The following is a 21,042-nucleotide window of genomic DNA, read 5'->3' on the forward strand; positions in this document are numbered from 1 at the left end:
GCCTACAAGGCAGTCCCTCCCGGGGGTGTGTGTGTGTGTGTACACGTGTGTGTGTGTACACACATAGAAATGCAAGGTGAGTATTCATTTTTATAGTACTTGAGTGCCTAGTATGTACAAGGCAATGCTGTCTGCCTTGTGGATGTCGTGTGACAAATTAGTCACTTAACTCCGGAGGCATTGTTAACATTTCTGGAGTGCAGGTCTATTAATTTTTAAAATATTTATGATGGTTTTGATACTTACATACATTTATATAATATAGTAAACTTTTATAATTTATATTTATTATTACATAAATGCGTTTCATATACCCTTGTTAAATAAAACTTTATTTGTGGTGGGATCATAATACACATGCTCTAGCCTTTTGCCTTTTTAATTTCCTACATCTTGGGGGAGCTTTTCATTTCTAAACTTAGATCTGCCTCTCCTCTTGTACTGATGAGTTTTCATTTCAGGAATTGTATTAGTTAAAGTAGATGCTGAACTGCTGAAAGGGAGACACCAAAACCCAGTGGCTTCGAGTTCTTTTGCACCCACTTAACAGCCCAGGGCTCGGTGAGGTTGTTCACTGGCCAGGGGTTAGCCCTGGCCTCTGGGGTGGGAGCTGGTTCCTGACCACTAGGTCTGCTTCCAACCTGTGGGATGCAGGAATGAGCCTGGATGACACCCGCTTCCTTTTTTTTTTTTTTTTTTTTTTTTGCGGTATGCGGGCCTCTCACTGCTGTGGCCTCTCCCGTTGCGGAGCACAGGCTCCGGACGCGCAGGCTCAGTGGCCGTGGCTCACGGGCCCAGCCGCTCCGCGGCACGTGGGATCTTCCTGGACCGGGGCACGAACCTGTGTCCCCTGCATCGGCCCGCGGACTCTCAACCACTGCGCCACCAGGGAAGCCCCCCGCTTCCTTTTTAAAGAAAGATGTGACTCCTGAGTTGTTGCCCGTCACTTCCATTCGCCTCTGCTGACCAGAAGTTAGTCTCGTGGCCGCACCTAGCTGGCGGAGAGGCTGCGAGATGTAGTCCAGTGGGTGGACGTGTGTCCATCTAGGCCGTGGGAGGGTCCTTTTAGCACAAGGAGGAAGGAGCAAGTTAATGCTGGGGGTCCATCACTCACTGTCTGCTGCAGCTCGAGCACTGGCCAGCAGTGGTGACAGGCTGGCAGGAGGCAAGTTAGAGCTGCCGAGTACTGGGCTGTGATTTGGCAGTGACAGTGTCTGTGAAAGCAGACGTCGGGGTGTGAAAGGCTCTGAAGGGTCTGGAATGACCGGACTCTGAGTTCCTCCAAGAGCAGTGATAGTACCTCCATCATGTTTTCTGTCATGCGAACCCTACTTAATGCTTTGACCATCCGCTAGCCAGCAGAGGAGGGGAGGGAGAAAAGGTCCCGAGATTGAGAGAAGGTTTTTCCCGCATCTTAGCGTGCGCCTGTTGGCGCAGCGTTTGCGCGCTTGCCCTATGCCAGGTGCGGTTCTGGGCTCTGAGGCCGCATCCGTCCCCAGCAGACCCAGCTCTGCCCCCTAAGCCCACATTCTGGTGAGGAGTGGCAGGGTGGCAAACAAGAAAGGGGGGGAAAAATTCCAGTAGCAGCAGATGCTCTGATGAAAAGAAAGCAAGGTCATGCGATGGCAAGCAACTGGGGGCTGACTTTAGGTTGGGTGCAGGGATGACCCCTTTGGGGAGGTGGGAGATGAAAGGTAGCCAGCCTGTGTGGCAGAGGGTCTAGCCAGTGCCCAAGTCCCACCACAGGAATTGTGAGCGTGGCGTGTGTGGGAACAGATTTGCTGGTGTGGCCCGAGCCTCGTGAGCTTGGCTGGGAGAGGCAGGCGGGGGCTGCATCACGGGAGGGCTGGCGGATTATGGGAGGGAATTGCTATTCCTGAGGATGGCGAGAAGCCTTTGGAGGGCTTGAAGCAGGGCAGTGAAGTGATCAGTTTTCTGCCTCTAAAAACACTATGGATGTAGGATGGAGCGTAGATTGTATGAAAGGAAGAGTGGAAGAATCAGCAGGGCCAGCTAGGCGGCTGCTGGAAACCTGAAGAGAGGTGGTGGCGGCTGGACCAAAGAAGAAGAGAACGGAACATTCTGGATCTGTCTCAGTTAGAAACGGGGCTTTCTGGTGGATTGAATGGGCACAAGGCAGCGAAGGAGAGAAAAACCAAGGTTCACTCGAGATGTGTTGGGGACTGGTTGGTTGAGGTGCCTTTATGATCTCCAGTGGGAGCTGGTGAGTAGGGAGTCGATTAAGAGTCTAGAGATCTGGGGAGATTTGTCTGGCCAGGTGGTCTCAGGTCCATCTTAGGTTGCACTTAAATTCCGGACTTTGGGTTATAGCCTGTACCACTCCGCTCTGGAAGAAACCAGGCACAAGCTTCCAAGAGTGTTCTCCCAGTAGAGTCATCCAGGATGTACTTAATTCTCCCAGCAACACGTTTTGACAGCACATGTGAAATGCTGTCTACCAGGGAAGCTCATTAGCGACACAGCACCCAGACTCTTTAACTGGGGACTGGTCCTGTAGGCACCCTCTGCTTAACATGTACCAGAATTTTAGACTCCTAAAGGAAAGCAGGTGTTCATCACAGACCATTTCGTTTGTAAAGTTTTGACACAGTGAGCCACTTTTATCAGGGTGGTGGGAACCCTTCCCAAATCGAAGTGCTGAGTCACCAGCCAAGGGCCGCCTTGTAAACAGGCTTTCAAAGGATAGAAGTTCGTCCTGCTACGTTAACTCTTTTTATACATGCAGAGTGTGACTTTCCTTATTCTGCAGTAGACTTAAATCCATATCTTCACTGGCCTGCCTAAGGCAGACCTGTTTCCCTGGGCTCTTTTTTTTTTTTTTTTGCAGTACGCAGGCCTCTCACTGCTGTGGCCTCTCCCGTTGCGGAGCACAGGCTCCGGACGCGCAGGCTCAGCGGCCATGGCTCACGGGCCCAGCCGCTCCGCGGCACGTGGGATCCTCCCAGACCGCAGCACGAACCCGCGTCCCCTGCATCGGCAGGCGGACTCCCAACCACTGCGACACCAGGGAAGCCCTCCCTGGGCTCTTTGACATGTCTGTCCTTACCCCCCGACAGCTATGCCTTTCTTCACTGTCTGAAGGAGAGGGGGAAAAGAGCTTGCTGTCAGCACACAGGAATGATACATACACGTACACATATGATGTGTGTGCCACCAGGAAATATGTGGTCTCCTTCTTGTAGCAGCAACGGTAGCAGTAGCAAAAAGTGGCTCTTTTGCAGTTCTTAAAGATTACCTGTCATTCACCTAACATTTACTTACTTAGTTCAGGCAAGGAAATTACGGGGTATCTCCTTGCAAAGATGAACTGCTTTGTGATGCTCAGTCGCTGTGTGGCAGCGCAGAGGATGTTGGCTTTACTAGCAAGTGAGTGGGTTCGGCTTCTCGAGCTTGGTTCCACAGCCCTTGTCCCAGGGGAAGACATTGTTCCTGGATGGTGGGGCAGGACGTAGAAGGACTGGGCACTCTGGAGCCAGTCCAGGGTGGAAGATTGTAGCCCTGGTGTTTAGTAGCTTGGATGCTTGGGCAAGTTGCTTTACCATGCTCAGCCCCTGTTTCCCCGAATATGAGATGGGGCTAAAATGTGTGGAGCCAACGTGTGGATGAAATGAGGGCCCATAGGAAGAGACTGCTACAGTGCCAGCAGTATAATCAGTTCTTTAACGCTGACTGCCTTTACCATTTATTATAAGAGAGTCCAAAAGTTAAATATGCATTTATAAATATATATATATACACACACACACACATAATATAAAGTTTGTATATTTGTATACGATTACGCTCCTCATTATTCAACAGGTGTATGAGTGCTTACGTGCCAGACCATTTCTTCTGTTACCGTAGTGGATACAATACTTAGCTTTTTCTTCTGTGCATCTTAATCTCATCTTTTTTTTTTTTTTTTTTTTTTTTTTGCGGTACGCGGGCCTCTCACTGCTGTGGCCTCTCCCGTTGCGGAGCACAGGCTCCGGACGCGCAGGCTCAGCGGCCATGGCTCACGGGCGCAGCCGCTCCGGGGCACGAACCCACGTCCCCTGCGTCAGCAGGCGGACTCTCAACCACTGCGCCACCAGGGAAGCCCTCTTAATCTCATTTTAAATCCCTTGGTTCTTCAGGCTATTTTATAGAGCCAAGACCATTCCAAGGCCAGTTGCTGAATGTATGGATTAAGATGTTACTTTTCTTTAATTGCTAGAAGGATTATATACCCCTTCAGGGTGGGGACAGTGTCTGTTATTCACAGCCATGTCCACACAGTGGTTACCGTGTACGAGATACTCTGTCATGCGTGTTGAATTAAATTTTAAAAATCTAACGACTGTAGTTTGCTCTTACTTGTCAGCGGTTCTGGTTGGGAACTTATTATTGGGGGAGGGGGGAGCATATGGGAGCGATGTCTCTGGGAGTAGCAATGAGGCTGACCCCTACCGTGTCAGAAACAGTGGGGATGTGGTTAGAAGGACACATTTCCTGATATAGGGAAGCTTCAAGTTAGGCATATGACGAATGGTGCGTGACCAGTATTCAATCTGGAATCATTCATTTGCAGTCAGCTCTACCTTCAGGGTGAAATTGACTGCCGGTGAGTTCATTCTTTGCTCGAATTTTGTTTTGTTTTGTCGTTTTTCATTTCCTTCACCATTTCTCATTTTGGGGGACTGTACCTTGTATGAGGGGAAGAGTGGAGGAGGGGCGGGTCCCTCAGTCTTTCTGTCCGGAATTGGCCTGCCTTCCTGTTCCATAGAGGTCACTTGCCCACAGCTCCCCCTATTGATTCTTTGGCGTAGAGCTTGCCTGACTCTGCACAGGTGGCAATGGAGAAGCAACACGCATTTCCCAAGTGCTGTAGACACTTCATATCCCTGTTCTCCGGGTCTCCGTCACTGCCCCGGCGCCAGGTTGAGAAACCTCAGGGTGTTTGGGTGGAGGTAGATGTATGGAGAGTGTGGCATTGGTGGTTTACTTGTGAAAGAAAATGATAGAGACCTCAGTTTGTTTGTTTTTTTAAATTAATTAATTAGGCTGCGTCAGGTCTTAGTTGCAGCACGAGGGACCTCTGTTGCGGTGCACTGGCCTCTCTCTAGTTGTGGCCTGCGGGCTTAGCTGCTCTGCGGCATGTGGGATGTTAGTTCTCCGACCACGGATTGAACCCGTGTCCCATGCACTGGAAGGTGGATTCTTAACCACTGGACCACCAGGGAAGCCTGAAGACCTGTTTTAAGGACACATATTCCAAGAGCAATGAATAACTTCCCCCATGGCTTTTGAGCCAAAATAACCCCTGGAGATTATTTACCTGTTGAATGTTACCTGTTTCCGTGGAGCTCTTTATTTTTTTATTATTATTTTTAATGTATTTATTTTTGGCTGCGTTGGGTCTTCGTTGCTGCGCATGGGCTTGGCTTTCTCTAGTTGCGGTGAGCGGGGGCTACTCTTCGTTACGGTGCGTGGGCTTCTCGTTGCAGTGGCTTCACTTGTTGCGGAGCACGGGCTCTAGGCACGTGGGCTTTAGTAGTTGCAGCACGCAGGCTCAGTAGTCGTGGCTCATGGGCTCTAGAGTGCAGGCTCAGTAGTCGTGACGCACAGGCTTAGTTGCTCTGCGGCATGTGGGATCTTCCCGGACCAGAGCTCGAACCCATGTCGCCTGCACTGGCAGGCGGATTCTTAACCACTTTGCCACCAGGGAAGCCCCGTGGAGCTCTTTAAATGTATTAAAAGAAAAGCCTTCAACGCAGACGTAGAGAATGGACTTGAGGACACGAGGAGGGGGAAGGGTAAGCAGAGACGAAGTGAGAGAGTGGCATTGACATATATACACTACCTAACGTAAAGTAGATAGCTAGTGGGAAGTAGCCGCATAGCACAGGGAGATCAGCTCGGTGCTTTGTGACCACCTAGAGGGGTGGGATAGGGAGGGTGGGAGAGAGATGCAAGAGGGAGGAGATATGGGGAGATATATATACGTATAGCTGATTCACTTTGTTATACAGCAGCAACTAACACAATACTGCAAAGCAACTATACTCCAATAAAGACGTTAAAAAAAAAAAAAGGAAAGCCTTCAGTTAAATTTTTTAAATTAACGTGAAGATCATGGATTTAAGTTAATCAGTGATGTGAATCACAAACACACAACACTGATGTGGTCCTTTCTCCCTTTGCATTTCTATCCATATATCTCTGCATCTGTCTAGTTTGTGAGCCCTGTTCTTACAGATCTGTGTGGCTTGAGACAGGCACCGATATTTTTTGTCTGATCTCTTTTTACTTATTGCTGATAGATCTGAGATTACCCATGATAGTACTGCAGGACCCATTCCTGTATTTTTAATTGGGAAAATGGGTTATTACTGCACCAGGAGACTACATTCTCTAGTGCTGTCAGCAAGAAAGGAATGGAGTTTAGAGAACAAGTATATCATGTAAGCTTAACAAGAAAAAAACTTCTGACTGTACTGAATTTGGTGGTCATTACCGGTGCAGGTAGTCCTCCCACTTAGATCTGACTGCACACACGAACCAAATTCTAGAGTTGCTCCTTTCCCATTCTGATCCGTTACCAAAAAACCTTGAGAGATTTTAGGAAATCTGTGCCTTCGAAAGAAGGGAAGAAGCTTTGAAAAAGGGAAGTATTCTGGTTGAGTGTGGTCACTTGAAAATCACCAGCACAGTATTTGACTGTTCCTCCCATTAAGACATGGCGTCTATTTGAATCTATTTCCTACCCCCTTGATCTTGGATCATCTAGCTCAGCTGAACCTCCAGCTGAATGCAGCCTTGGGCGTGAGCGCCATGAAACCAACCAAGGAGTCACCCACCCATCAACCTATAGAATAATGACAAATAATACGTATGGCCTGTTACGTAGCAGTAGGTAACTGATAGAACGAACTTGTTCTGAATGAAAATACTCAGGCAGGGATCCTATTATGCCCTCCTGTCTTCTCAGGAAAAAAAAAAAAAATCAGGGTTAGGAAGAAAGTCTTTCACATTTTAGTATAATTTAGCAAGCAATCTGATTGCTTTCTTCAGCAAAGAAAGGGCTGCTAGGTGCTCACAGCTTTGTTTTGTAATGGAAAGAAGGTCGCTGATTTGGGGGCGTGATTCATTTTGGGGAAAGGGTTGTTTGGGAGTTATACTGGAGTGGGGACCTAACAGCAGTTGGAGTATACTGTGGATCTGGTGACTGTTGCAGTAGGAGATAAAGAATTTTGAGAGGAAGAATGAGAAAATACCAGAGAACCTGTTTGAAAACTGTCTTGAACAAGCAGCCTGTTGCTAAAGAAGGGGCAAGGGTGTGAGCATTGTGCTATACCCCCAAAGCTGAAGTTGGTGTAACGGCGAGAGACTCGGAAGCCAGATAGGGTTGGCAGATTTGGCAAAAACGGACACAGGATGAGGAGTTGCGTTGATTTATTTATTTTTGGCTGCGCCCTGAGGCTTTTGGGATCTTAGTTCCCCGACCAGTGATTGAACTCAGGCCCTGGCAGTGAAAGCACCGAGGCCTAACCAGTGGACCACCAGGGAATTCCCTCAGGTCTTTCATTAGATTAGTTACGGGATATTCTCAGATTTGCATATGTTTGTGGAGTTGAAGCCACCATCTCTTCAAATATGCTCCCTCCCTCTTTCTCTACTGTTACTCATCCTAGTCTTTAGTTAGTTGTGTGTTACATCTTTTCCTTTTCCTTGCTGAGTCGATTGATGTCTTTCACATTTGTGATCCTCTTGTTTCCTTGTGCACGTTTTAGATAAAATTATTGTATAGTTTATGAGAATTTGAATGTCTGAAGCCTTTGCTTATCGTGAGGATAGGGTAGTTCGTGTCTGTGCGTGGAATCGTAAACAGATAGTTTCTGTTAACTGATGCATAGCGGTTTGTGTCCCTGATGTGTGGTTTTGGTTTGGGAACTCAACCTGGGGCCCTTCCACCTTTACCTTCGCTATTTCACTTGGCCATTTGTTGCTAGACATCTTTTTATGACGGTACATACATATGGTACATATGACGGTACAAAATGGTTCCGCTATGTTCCCCCCCCCCCCGTGGATGTGTCATAATTCTGTCCATTTCTCCTTTTAGCTAAATGGAGATTCTGTAAGATTTCCCTGTTTTCTCATGAACCATCCCGTACATGCCCCTTCCTCAAGCTTTGTTGTAAATATCTCTTGCGTGCTTACTCATGCGAGGTACTACGTAAGCTCTTGATGTGAATTATGTTACTTTATCTTCATAACCAACCCGGAAGGAGGTGCCGTTATTTTCACTTTACAGAGGAGAAAGCAATGGCTCCGAGAGGTCCCATGGCTTCCCTGAGGGCCACACAGCTGGAGGTGGCCATAGGCACCCTGCAAACCAGGCAGCCTGACCCCAGAGTCTGATGGTGTACGCGCAGCCGCCCCCGCCAGTGACGTTATTCAGAGCTTGGCCTGTGGACCCGTACTCTTTGTCACCGGGAGATAAGTTCTTAATCCATAATCCATGCAAACATTTAGCAGCTTCTCTAGCAATTTCTCATTGCTCTGTATCCAAGCGAGTGACCAGTGGACTTATCTTCCTGAGCCAGGCGTGGACCAGTTTGGGTGTTGTTGAATTCATGGGACGAGGCATGTCTGTGGAGCTGTGTTCTGGTCATGTCTAATAGGACATGCACAGAGGGATGTGTTGTCCCCTGCAGATCGGTGGTGAGGACGCCGTCTTTCACTGAAGCTGGTTTGAGAGGCACTGCAGCTTGATGAAGCTCGGTAACCTTTAGGGTCCTTTTTAACATCAAGATTCTCTTCTTGTCCTGAAAGTCACCCTTTGTTGCCGTTTGAGCTCTTGCCCTCCAGTCCTGGAACAGTGGCCTGGGCGTAGTGTCTGGGGCAGAACAGCCCAGTTGTGAGGGCTAATCATGATTCTTCTCTGGCTCCTGTGTACTTAGTGATTTGCTGGCAATACTGGAAGGAAATAAATAATATAAGTGCCTTCGTCCATCAGCTAATAATTGCTTTTACTGCGGGCTGGTACGCAGTGTGAAGGAAGCACAAAATTACCTGATGCTTTCATAGACTAAATAGAGAGTTGTAATACTTAGGCATGTAATTGACATCACCTCCCTAGTTCTTTTTTTTTTTTTTTTAAGTCACATTTTTGCTGTTTTATTTCCCTAGTTCTTCTAATAGAAGAAACGTAGGTGTGCACTTTGGGCCTGTCACATGTATCACTTGTCACCCACCCCTGCAGTACTGGCACTTAAAGTGTTAGCCAGTGCAGGACCACTGCAACATAGTGGTTTGTGTTGATAAACCCATGGGTATGACCGGTGTTCAAGCGAGTCCTATAAGAGGTGCCAGCCATCAGTCATGAGCTCTACTGAACGCCGAGCATCTCCCAGAACAATTGATATGGGCAGTGATGCACCTAATAAATATGACAGCAGAGAAAAGAACCGAGTGTTACTCGGTTGCCCTGGTGGTTTCTGCTATCCTGACAGTTTGGTTTCAGATGCTCTTTCAAACTGATGTGTTAAGATAATGAAAATTTGTACTGTAAGTGACTAAGCAACAGAATAATAAATTTAAATAATTGGAAGAATACATTTAAATAGGTTCCTAAATTTAAGGAATTTAAATAATTAAAATAATACATAGAGCCTGCCTGGATTCTTAAGCATTAGAGCTTCAAGGTATCTTATTATTTATTATGATTTTTTGTTATTAGAGCAAGTCAGCATTCAACTTAAAAGTAATTTTTTAAAACAAATGCAAATGTGTTATCTTGGTAGGCACTTGAACTTTCTCTTGATTATATCCTTTACCCATGCCTGCTCTGAAATAGATAGTGCCTATATTTTTTTGCTTTGGAAACTGTCCTTTTTTTTAATTCTTGACAGATGATGAGTTGCATCATTTTATATAATTTTGGTCTTGGTACTTGAATTTTCAGCAGTGCTATTGTTGAGAGAGTTTGAATTCTCCTTTCTGTACTAACCCTTGATCTCCAAAATACCACTGATAAAGAACAGAAGCACTAAACAAGCACATGGGAATCTCCTGTCAAATCTGTGCCCCAGTCGTGAGAGCAGTGGGTGAGAATGATTTCCTTATCAGAAAATTGTGCCCACCTAGAGTATGGTTGCCTCAATACGTGGTGACTCAAGAGAAAAGAATTTTTGGGCTTCCCTGGTGGCGCAGTGGTTGAGAGTCCGCCTGCCGATGCAGGGGACACGGGTTCGTGCCCCGGTCCGGGAGGATCCCACATGCCGCGGAGCGGCTGGGCCCGTGGGCCGCGGCCGCTGAGCCTGCGCATCCGGAGCCTGTGCTCCGCGACGGGAGAGGCCACAACAGTGAGAGGCCCGCGTACCGCAAAAAAAAAAAAAAAAAAAAGAGAAAAGAATTTTTTCTAAATGTGCGTGTGTGTGTGTGTGTGTGTGTGTGTGTGTGTGTGTGTGTGTGTGTTTCCCAGAGGACTTGGTAAATTGCTCCTGTCTCTCCCGTGCTCTCCCTTTCCTTTTTTTTTTTTTTTTAATTGGACTCTTGGAGGATGGGGGAAGAGTGATGGAGACTTGCTTTGTACTCTAGTCCTCACATCACACATGGAGTGATCCCTGCTGGGTGAGGGTCAAAGTAGCAGACACCGATAAGTGAATAAGGTTATACCAGCATTCACTCTGCTTCTGAACATAGCAGTTAGAACCTTATTGAACATGAAAATATAATCATATTTTTAATTGAACTGTAGTTACTGTGTAATATTATATAAGTTGCAGGTGTACAATATAGTAACTCACAATTTAAAAAAGTTATACTCCATTTATAGTTATTATAAAATATTGGCTATATTCCCCATGTTGTACAATATATCCTTGTAGCTTATTTTATATCTACTTGTTTGTACCTGTTACTTCCCTACTCCTCTAACGCCCCTTCCCCCTTTCCCTCACCCCACTGGTAACCACTAGTTTGTTCTCTATATCTCTAATCACAGGTTTTTAAAAATTTCCCCCCAGATTTTCCCAATCTTCAACTCTACAAACGTATGCAAAACAAAGAGTTCCTAAGTTTTTGCTTCACATTTTCTTTTGAGAGTTTATGGAATTATAGGCAAACCTTGATTTTAAATTTTAAAATAAATTTTAGCTTTGGAAATATAGTTTTATTTTTGAATTTGTTGAGGTATGCTGATTTTAAAGCATTGCAGATAAAAGGGAAATAGATTGATAAAACTGATGAGATTCCATGTTAGCCTGTTTTATCTTTGCTCTGTCTACCTGCCTGACCCCTAGTTCCTTGCAAATGGCACATGGCCTGTTTTGCCTTTGTCTACCTAGCTCTTGGCTTGGGGGAAATAAATTGCAAAGGTAATTTGTTTTATGGCCTAAATAAAAAGGACTGTTTTGGAGTTTAGGGGAAGAAAAAGCCAGGATTTAAGGTTAAGATTGAGAAGATAATACACAAAGAATGGGAAGAAGGCTGCAGGGAGAATTCCAGATGGGTGCGTCCTGCTTGTCTGTGATGCATGGTGCCTACTCTGGTTGTCAGTACACTAGAGCTGGTCTTTTAAAGATTTAATTTTTTAATTTATTTTGGCTGCATTGGATCTTCGTTGGTGCGCTTGGGCTTTCTCTAGTTGCGGTGAGCAGGGGCTACTCTTCGTTGTGGTGTGTGGGCTTCTCATTGAGGTGGCTTCTCTTGTTGCAAAGCACAGGCTCTAGGCGTGGGGGCTTCAGTAGTTGTGGCTCGCGGGCTCTAGAGCGCAGGCTCAGTAGTTGTGGCGCATGGGCTTCGTGGCTCCGAGGCATGTGGGCTTTTCCCAGATCAGGGCTTGAACCCGTGTCCCCTGCATTGACAGGCGGATCCTTAACCACTGCGCCACCAGGGAAGCCCCTGGAGCTGGTCTTTTAACCAATTTTCTCTGGGGCTGTATTGGATGTGGCACCTTGTCTTTGTCCTTGTTTACGTGTTAATTTCTAACAGTGCCCCCTGACCAGTTGGAAAAAGCGTGAACTGGGGTTTTATGTTTCCGGGGCCTGGAGTCTTGCCCTTCAGATGTGTGGTTTTTCTCTGGGATGACAGTGGGAGGCAGAGTGACAGTCCCCGTGCTAAACCTTAGCAAAAGGAAGCCTTGAACAAAATCTGTGCCCGGCCTGCTTAACCCCTTGTTAAGCTAGAGAGGCTTTAACTAGCTTCCACCGATCAGTTCCTCACGCTGGTGGTGGGTCCTGAGAGTGGAGTTTTCTATGAATGGGCTTTGCCTAGAAATAAGTGGCTACTCTAAAGTGGTGAAGAATTTTGTTGGCTAAAGCCCGAGTCTCTCACAACCATCACTCATTTTGGAAGGCACTTTCAGAGCAGATCTAGCTCGAACGTCGCCCTCTCCGAATCCTTTTTATTTTATTTATTTAATTTTTTGGCCGGGCCGCAAGGCATGTATGTGGGACCTTAGTTCCCTGACCAGGGATCGAACCCACGCCCCCTGCAGTGGAAGCGCGGAGTCTCAACCACTGGCCCACCAGGGAAGTCCTCCCGATCCTTTTTATAATAAATTTGCTACTTTCCCTGGGAAGAATTGCAAAGGAAACCCAATGCTCTGTGAAATACAGGGCCCTGTTAATTATTAGAGTTGTTTCCCTTAATCTAGTTATAATTCACATACCATAAAATTCACCATTTTCAAGTGTACAGTTCGCTGACTTTTAGTATATTCACCAGGTTACATAACCCTGTTAGCACTGTCTAATTCCACACCATTTTCGACACCCCAGAAGAATCCCTGTACTCAGAAGCAGTCATTCCCCGTTCTCCCACCTCCACCCCTCCCAGCCCCTGGCAACTACTAATCTATTTTCTATCACAGAGTTTTGTTTTATATTACACTGAGACCTGTTACCCCTGCAACTTAATGATTGGATGAAATATGGGAAGGGTGAGGGGCCGAGGTGGAAGTTTCATGAATAAGCCCTTAGGGCCTGGCCTCTTATTCTCAGCTTCTCACTTCTGGGTCCTTCTGCACTTCTGCACAGGGGGAGGTGATCTGCTGGGCCTCTGAGTCTGGTTCTCTGTTACTGTCTGTGGGTAAATTTCCCAGTCATTGAACATAGGGAATGCCTGGTAATAGGCAAGAAGTTGAGTCTGACTTGATAACAAAATGAATTTATGGCAAACCTTTTGAAATCTAAGTGCACAGTCACCTGCAAAGGCATTACAGTTCCCCTCCCTACCATTTTTGTCCTGTAGCTTTTAGAATAATCAGAATTCAAATCATATAGAACTTTGTCAGTCAAAACCAGAAAAACAGGTAGCTCAGACAGATTGCGGGCTTGGATGTGTGTGTCAGATATGCCTGAAAGAAATGCTTTGGGTTCCTGCCCATTGCACTAGGATGAGATCTTGAGGTCTGAGAGTTTTGAAGCCGACTTGGAGGTTAATTTAAAGGGGAGGGGGGAAGTGCCAGTCCTGGGCAGTGTTCCCTTGACCATGGAGTAAGGAGTATGACCTTGAGAAGTGCTAATGAATTACGGAGTGTGTAAGGGCCTGGGCACCTAGGGCCTGCTACCTGGATGTGCTTGGCTGGTCATAAATCCTTATTAGCTGAGTGATCTGTTCTTTGCTGTTCACATCTCCCGGCCTATCCCAAAATGCTGTCTTAAAGAACTGGACTGCAACACCTCCTCCTGAAGTTTCCATTTTCTACGTAGCTCTGTTTTTCAGTCTAAGTACTACATACACGTGGCTTTCTTTGGTAGATTTGCTTGGCAGGCAGTTCAGGCCCTGGCATCCTTCTCTCTGCTGCTATCATGGGGAGCAGGGAGGATGGGCTCCCCAGAAATCAGGGCTCTAGGGGGCCCTGGGTGTCGGGGAAGTCAGTGCGTGTGTACAGAAATCCAAACCAGCTGAGTTGGGAGTGGTTGGCGGACCTTTTACAGTACAAGGTGGTAACTGTTTAATGTAGGTGCCCTTTTGTCTCCTGCCCTCTAGCTCTCTTGTATTATTATAAGTGACAGGTACTGGAGGCTTGGAATTGATGCAGTTCTCCCTTCCTGGACTTGGCAGATGAATCAGGAATGCATTATTGGGGATTAACACATCAAAATGTTGCAGTTTAAAAAGTACTTTGAATAGAGTTGAGTCCATTTGAAAGAAGTACCCTTTTTCTGAAAAGATTAATTTCCTTCAAGGATGGCTGGTTTTTCTGTTTATTCTGTTAGAACATAGGTGGTGGAAGGGATCTGCAGAAAAATATTTTCATCTCCATGGAATTATGCCTGACCCCCTTTTCTTCTGTTTTTAATGCTCAGTAATGCCTGTCCGTGCCCTCACCTCCAGAAAATTCCCAGTAGGGAAATAAATAAGTGAAAAATGACACTCTCATCCGTCCTTACCCTTCACTCCCTGGATTCTTGCTGCTTTGCAGTTAACTACTTTTTAGCCTTCCAGCAACTATTCAACAAACATGTAAATTAATCTATGTCTATCTGTATTGCTTTTTAAATTGCATACTGAAACCCTTTCAGTAACATCTTAGAGAGATGACATGATTTTACGATTTCACTTTTAAGCGAGAGGTACTTCTCTGCTTCAGTAAAAATGTTGCCTAGATATTTTACCTCTGAACCTTTGGGATGTGGAGAGTTGTAGAGAGTTGTCATGAATCGATGCATATACCCCAGTACTGGACCCGTCTGCCCTATGCAAGAAGCAGCTTTCTGTAGTCTGGTGATTGACGTGGGATGGCTTCTAAAACTTGCAAAACAACCTTTGTTAATTTCTTTGGAATATCTCTTTAAGAAGAGGGGCCATGCATAACACAGGGAGGCCCTTTGGGGTAACATTTACTTTTATGGCTGCTACTGAGTTCCTCTGTTTTGTGCTTCTTGGGGTATATTGGTTCACAGTTAAAAATAGAGCTCTAATTAAAATGGGTGCCCTCTCTGGAAATAAGGACTATATTTCAATTAGTAAATTCCTGTTTCTTTAACATATTTTTTTGTTCTCTTTTTTATTTTAACAGCAAGCCCGGGCTGAGCAGGAAGAAGAATTCATCAGTAACACTTTATTCAAGAAAATTCAGGCTTTGCAGAAGGAGAAAGAAACCCTTGCTGTAAATTATGAGAAGGAAGAAGAGTTCCTCACTAATGAGCTCTCGAGAAAATTGATGCAGGTAAATTACCTTTTCTCCCCTCTCATCTTCCCTGCCTGTTTTCTTCTCTAGGAAATAAATGACTTTGATACAGCACTTTGCTTGAAACGTTTGCTGATGAGGTTGTAGCTAAAATTCTTTAGAGATTAAAAATACCTAGTAAAGATGGCAGCAGTATAATACTCAAGACTGTGCTTCTGCTTAGGTAAGGTAAGATATTTTATACCCTGAGCATTTCAAGAAACTGCTGATAAGCCTGAGGTCTTAGCGCAGGAGTAAATGCTGTATGCAGTATTTGGGAATTATGAGGATTAACACCAAATATGAGATTTCTTTTCCTGTCATGTTGAATCTGTAATGAATACATAAACATTTTTGGCAAGCAGAAGTGGGTCTTTTGCACGAATATATGAGGACACAAAGGGAAATGTCAGTTTGGGGGGAGAAAAAGATACGTATCTGTGATAGTTAAAATTTTACACAATCGTGTTCACACGGGTGAGTAATATGTTACTGAGCAAATAACAAATGTTGAAACTTAACATTTATCGCTAATGGTGTGTAGAAGACAACACACAAAACATATAGAAGTTTTGATGTTTCTAGTTCAGAGATTCTCCTCCTCCCCTTCCTGTTTGGTTTGGTTTTCCTCGAAGCTTACTAGTAAAGTACAAAAGTAGAATTTGTTGAGGGCAAATATTTTACGGTGTATTTAATGTGAACTTGAGAATAAGTAGGACACTGAGTTTTCATTATTTAACAAAGCGTGTCCAAAAGAGTGGGCAGGTATAAAATTTTCCGAGGAGGACCACAATTACCATTTTGTCAGATGGCTGTAAAAGGTAGGAACACGCCCTTGTATTTTCTGTTCACTGGTATTACTAACAATTTCACTCATTAATTTGATTGAAATACATATTTTAGTGAGATTACAACACAAGGATATTTGGGACTTTTAAAAAACTTCCTAAATTCTTCTCTTACCTTCTAACATATAAAATATTAGAAGAGAAGACCAGAAACCTTAGTGTTAAGACCATGCAATGGTCCAGGCAACTTTTATCCCATCTTTCTTTTCTTCTCATTTTCCTACCTAATTACTGAATAAAGATACCATTGCAGTCTCGTACAAAATTTGGTTTATGTGGTAGCTGATGGAATGTGAAGGATAGAGGTACCCAGGCATTATTGTCTAGCAGAGATTTATGGTGAAATTTCTGCATTGAAACTGTATTCTGATTTAGACAAAAAACGAGGAAGAAGGTTAGTTTGACCTTTGACTCTACCTCACCTTGGCGGCATTAGACGAATTATTCTGCATGTTGCTTCTAGAAATAGAAGGATGCGATCGATTATCGTTTGCTCTTCTGAGTTTAGTGTGTAATCAGGTGTCCTAATTTTTAACACTTTAAGAAACATTTTTTGGTTTTCAACTTGCATAGTCGTTGGTATTTGGAGTCTGATTAAAGTACATTATAAAGCAGTCAAAACCTAGCCAGATTATACTCCTTTTCTCTGGAAAGACTTATTTTCATCGTGAGTGGTCTGTAGCGTGTCGTTTATCACTAATCGCTCATTCACTTATTATCATGACCCACCTACTTTCCAAGGACATGGATGTCCCTTAAAATAAGCTGCTGAATAGAGTGAAAGCACAAGAGACACGTGCAGCGAAAAGGAGGTTAGTTATAGAAATGTACTTGGCATAAGGAGGTTTGAACTTAAAATTTAAGCTCTGAGCATCCTATAAATAAAACTATAACTTGGAAAAACATAGTGATTTTTTTCACAATTCTTACATTAAAAGAACTAGTTTTACTTGGTCAAGAGAAAAAAATTTTCATATATTAAAAACTTAAATTTTTTTGAGGGGCATGGATCTTTCTAAAGGTACTGAATAATAAACAAACTGAACAACACAAGAAACTGTTCTTGCGCAAAGTAGTCTGTCATGTGGAGCGCTTGTCTTCACATGGCCGGGTCTTATATTTGCCCTCAGTCAAAGCAAAGTGTCTGGTACGAGGGTGTGAGTCTATTGTTTCGGGAGCTCTAGGTGGGTCTGTAGCTCGTCAGTGGCCTCACCTGTCGAATCTGGACAAATGGATGGTCAGCATGTCTCTGAGACAGTCTCTCATGAATCTCAGCTTGGTTCTTAAGCCATATATATTTTTTGTTTTTGTAGTAAAATATAAATAACATAAACAAACAGAACAAAATTTGCCTTCTCAACCATTTTTGAGTGTATAATTCAGTGGCATTAAGGATTGTACATTCACATTGCTGTGCAACGATCACCACCATCCATCCCCAGAACTTTTTCAAACTGAAACTCTGAACCCATTAAAAAAGAACTCCTCATTCCCCACACCTGGTTCTTCCTTTTGAAAGGACACGGTTGGCAGGTAGTTTGAGGTTGAGGTCTCTGGCAAGTTCTGGAGCTATGTCTGTTATGTGGCATGGTAGGTGATCTCTCACTTTAGACACCAGATATCACAGCATGCCATTTTGTGGTAAATACCCGAGAATCCCTCTCACCGTTGGCCAGTTGGAAGGATCTTGTATAGATGCAGGGAAGAAGAGCTGCAGGCCTACTGTACGCATCCCCCAGGCTTTCCTGAAGGATTCCAGCCAGTCCTTTGTTGAAGGCTCACATCTTCTGCCACCCAGTATGGTAGAACTCATCTCCATATGGAAGATTTTTAGAGTAATTGGTATCAGTTTCCAACGGTGTAATTACTTCATTAAGACTCTCTAGGGGGCTTCCCTGGTGGCGCAGTGGTTGAGAGTCCGCCTGCCGATGCAGGGGACGTGGGTTCGTGCCCCGGTCCGGGAAGATCCCACATGCTGCAGAGCGGCTGGGCCCGTGAGCCATGGCCGCTGAGCCTGCGCGTCTGGAGCCCTGTGCTCTGCAATGGGAGAGGCCATGGCAGTGAGAGACCCGTGTACCGAGGGGGGGAAAAAAAAGACTCTCTAGGATGCTTGCTTCTGGATAAGACCTTGTTATGATAGCCTACTAAGAGAACCTGTGTTGCAGGTGACACTGATGGACAAAGAAGTAAATTGACCTGTTCACCAGGGAAGTGTTTAGCATTTTTCACCCAAAGGCTGCTTAGAGGCTGTTTATGAAACAATTTTGGTTTTGTCATTTGTTCTATGGCTATTGTCTCCGATAGTGATTGAGCAGTGCCTTTATGTGCATTTCAAAGGAATTCTTTGGTCCTGAGAACAAAACGAGATTATTACTTTAGAGGAGATACCTCCCTTCCCATCTGCTATGATAGAGGTGGTATCTAATACCTTTAAAAACTGAATCAAGTTTATTTAAGTGTAGATGAGTGGAAATCCCTTTGCCCTTTTAGAAGGTCGAGTTTGGAAGATAGCTTCAATGTCTCCAAATATGTTAAGCCCGTCTGAAACAAACAAAAAACACACACACAGACAAAAGCATGCAGCTTTCCTCCCTTGTTTTTGTATATATCTGCAAGATAGTTACTTTGATTTTGTGAACACTCTCGTCTGAAAGATCTGCATACTTCTGAGCCCAGACCATGGGATTGATTGACCTGATTGGTGAAAAGTCTGAAAAAGAGCCTTCTAGTCTAATGCCAAGCCTACTTTAGAACTAAATTCAGCCCTGGAATGCCTTGAAGAGAGGTTTTAGTTTAATCATAATTTGTAATTAAAATTTATAAGAAATGTTTTATGAGCAAACTCTTCAGAAGAATTTGATATATAATACTTATGTTAGAAAAAAAGTCTGAAAGACTATTCTCTGAAATGTTAGCTGTAATTATACTTGGGTGCTGAGCTTATAGGTTATGTTAATTTTCTTTTTTTTTGGTCTATAAAACTTTTTTTATACAGCAGGTTTTTATTAGTTATCTATTTTATACATATTAGTGTATAGGTGTCAATCCCAATCTCCCAGTTCATCCCACCACCACCACCCCCCCATGTTAATTTTCTTATGCTCCTTTCCTTCTCATTTTATAGAAAGCAATGTGCATTACTTTTGCAATCGGAAAATATCTTACTTCCTAAAAAGGAAATTTAAAAATTCTGATGCCTGTTTTGTCCTTACCTTTTGAAACCTCCTTCTGTGTCACTGACTTCTAGAGCTCACAGTCCTGCAGTTGCTACTGAACCAAACTTTAGTCTGCTTACCTGATGCGCAAAAAAGCTAGTCCACTGGTACCGGGTTGTGGTGAAGGAAAGTACAGCGTTTATTGCAGGGCACCAAGCAAGGAGAACAGGCAGCTTGTGCTCAAAAGACCTGAACTCCCCAATGGCTTTTAGGGAAGAGTTTTTAAAGACGATGTGAGGGGAGAGGGTTACAAGGTGCATGATCAGCTCGTGCACAATTCTCTGGTTGGTTGATGGCGAGGTAATGGTGATGTTTCAGGAATCTCAGTCATCAACCTTCGGGTTCCAACTGGTCTGGGGTCTATGTGTGCTGGTGGTCAGCAGGCAGCTAACTTCTTCTACCTGGTGGGGGTTGTAGTATCTGCAAAACAACTCAAGGATATGGCTTAGGATATTATTTATAGCCCTTGAAGAGGAACTAAAGATCCTTGACTTTGTTTTATGGCTAAACTATTATTATTCTGTCTTGCTTGACTGTTTTCTCACTTCTCTGATTAAATTTGCTCTTTGGAACTCAGAGAAGGCCAAGGAGGCTAAAGCTTTGCTACAAACCAAGAGGCAGGGGTTCCAGCAGGGACGGGGGTAGGATGGAGATCTCTGCCTGGTAAGGCCCTGAAGGGTCCTACTTGGTTTCACTATCATAGTTGCATCTGTTTGTCATGGACAGCAATGCACGGGAGCTCCTTGCAAAGTCAGGGCTCATTTTGCAGTGATGGAAGATTCTGGACTGCCCAAATCATTACGAGCTAGCATAAACAGAATGCTCTAATGATTGGCTTAACTGTCTTGTCACTCTTGATATGATTCATTCCATTGGCCCCTCAGTCTTAAAACTTAGAAAAAAAAATCCTTAATTCCGCCGCCTGTTAACCACCCCATCACCAGTGCCAAGTGGAAGATCTGTTGTTGCTGAGAGTGACAGTGGTTTTAGCACTCGTGGATTTTCTCCTCAGTTTTTTGTAAGCCCAAGGCATCAGGTTCACTTCCTGCTCTTGGGAAGCCCTGTTCAGTTGTGGCCTACACTCTTCTCAACCAATACCACTGCCAAAAGGTAATGAATATTTTTTTTTATCTTTTTTTTAAAAGGCTGGAACAGGAGTGAGATAAGAGTACGAGGTATTATATGTATCTCTGAATCTTTTCCCTATAATCCAATATTCAAATTTTAGACCTTAAAATAACAGATAGGTTTGTAGGTTTGTTCTTTTGATTCACACTTGAAATTGGATCTGGTCCTCAGAAAATAATGCCACTATGACTATAATAGAAATTATTGTACTCATTTTCTTATGGGGGAGGCACATTCTTATTGATGGTTGAAAGCACTTACGAACAAAGGTTTCCTGGATTTCTTGTTAAGTGGCATGGCTTATTTTTACCATTATTGACTTGCTCCCTGAGGTGAAAATGCCTCCTGGAATTAAAGCAGTCGTAGTTTCCTAGCATCTATGGAAAGATGATATATGGAGGGAAGGAAGGAAGTTGTGGGCAAAAACCACTGCTGAAGCTGCCAGTACCAAATGATGTATTGCCGAGCAGTTCGGAGTGAAACTGAGAGGAAGGATTTCAGTAAGTCCCCAAATCTGCCTATTCATCTAGGCAAAGGCTTACCTTCATTTTCCGTCTCCCTCTCCTCCCCTCAGTCTGGAGAAGTAGTTTCTTCTTCCAATACCAAGTGAATGGATGCAGGATTTTTCTGCAGCGTGCATTTCCCTAGCCCCTGCGAGGCTGTGTCTCTGGGCAGCTGGAGTGTC

General features: G+C 44.4%; 1 protein-coding gene across 2 annotated transcripts in view; it reads left to right on the plus strand.

Annotated features, from left to right (window-relative positions):
- CCDC6 (coiled-coil domain containing 6) overlaps positions 1-21,042 on the plus strand; it is a 112,859-nt gene that overhangs the window by 39,074 nt on the left and 52,743 nt on the right. For both annotated transcript variants that reach the window (XM_067710900.1, XM_067710899.1), the window contains exon 2: positions 15,017-15,166. In XM_067710900.1, coding sequence (XP_067567001.1) covers positions 15,017-15,166 — 150 coding nt within the window. The remainder of the gene's footprint in view (positions 1-15,016; positions 15,167-21,042) is intronic.

The sequence above is a fragment of the Pseudorca crassidens genome, chromosome 16 (assembly GCF_039906515.1).
Source record: "Pseudorca crassidens isolate mPseCra1 chromosome 16, mPseCra1.hap1, whole genome shotgun sequence".
Classification (NCBI taxonomy): domain Eukaryota; kingdom Metazoa; phylum Chordata; class Mammalia; order Artiodactyla; family Delphinidae; genus Pseudorca; species Pseudorca crassidens.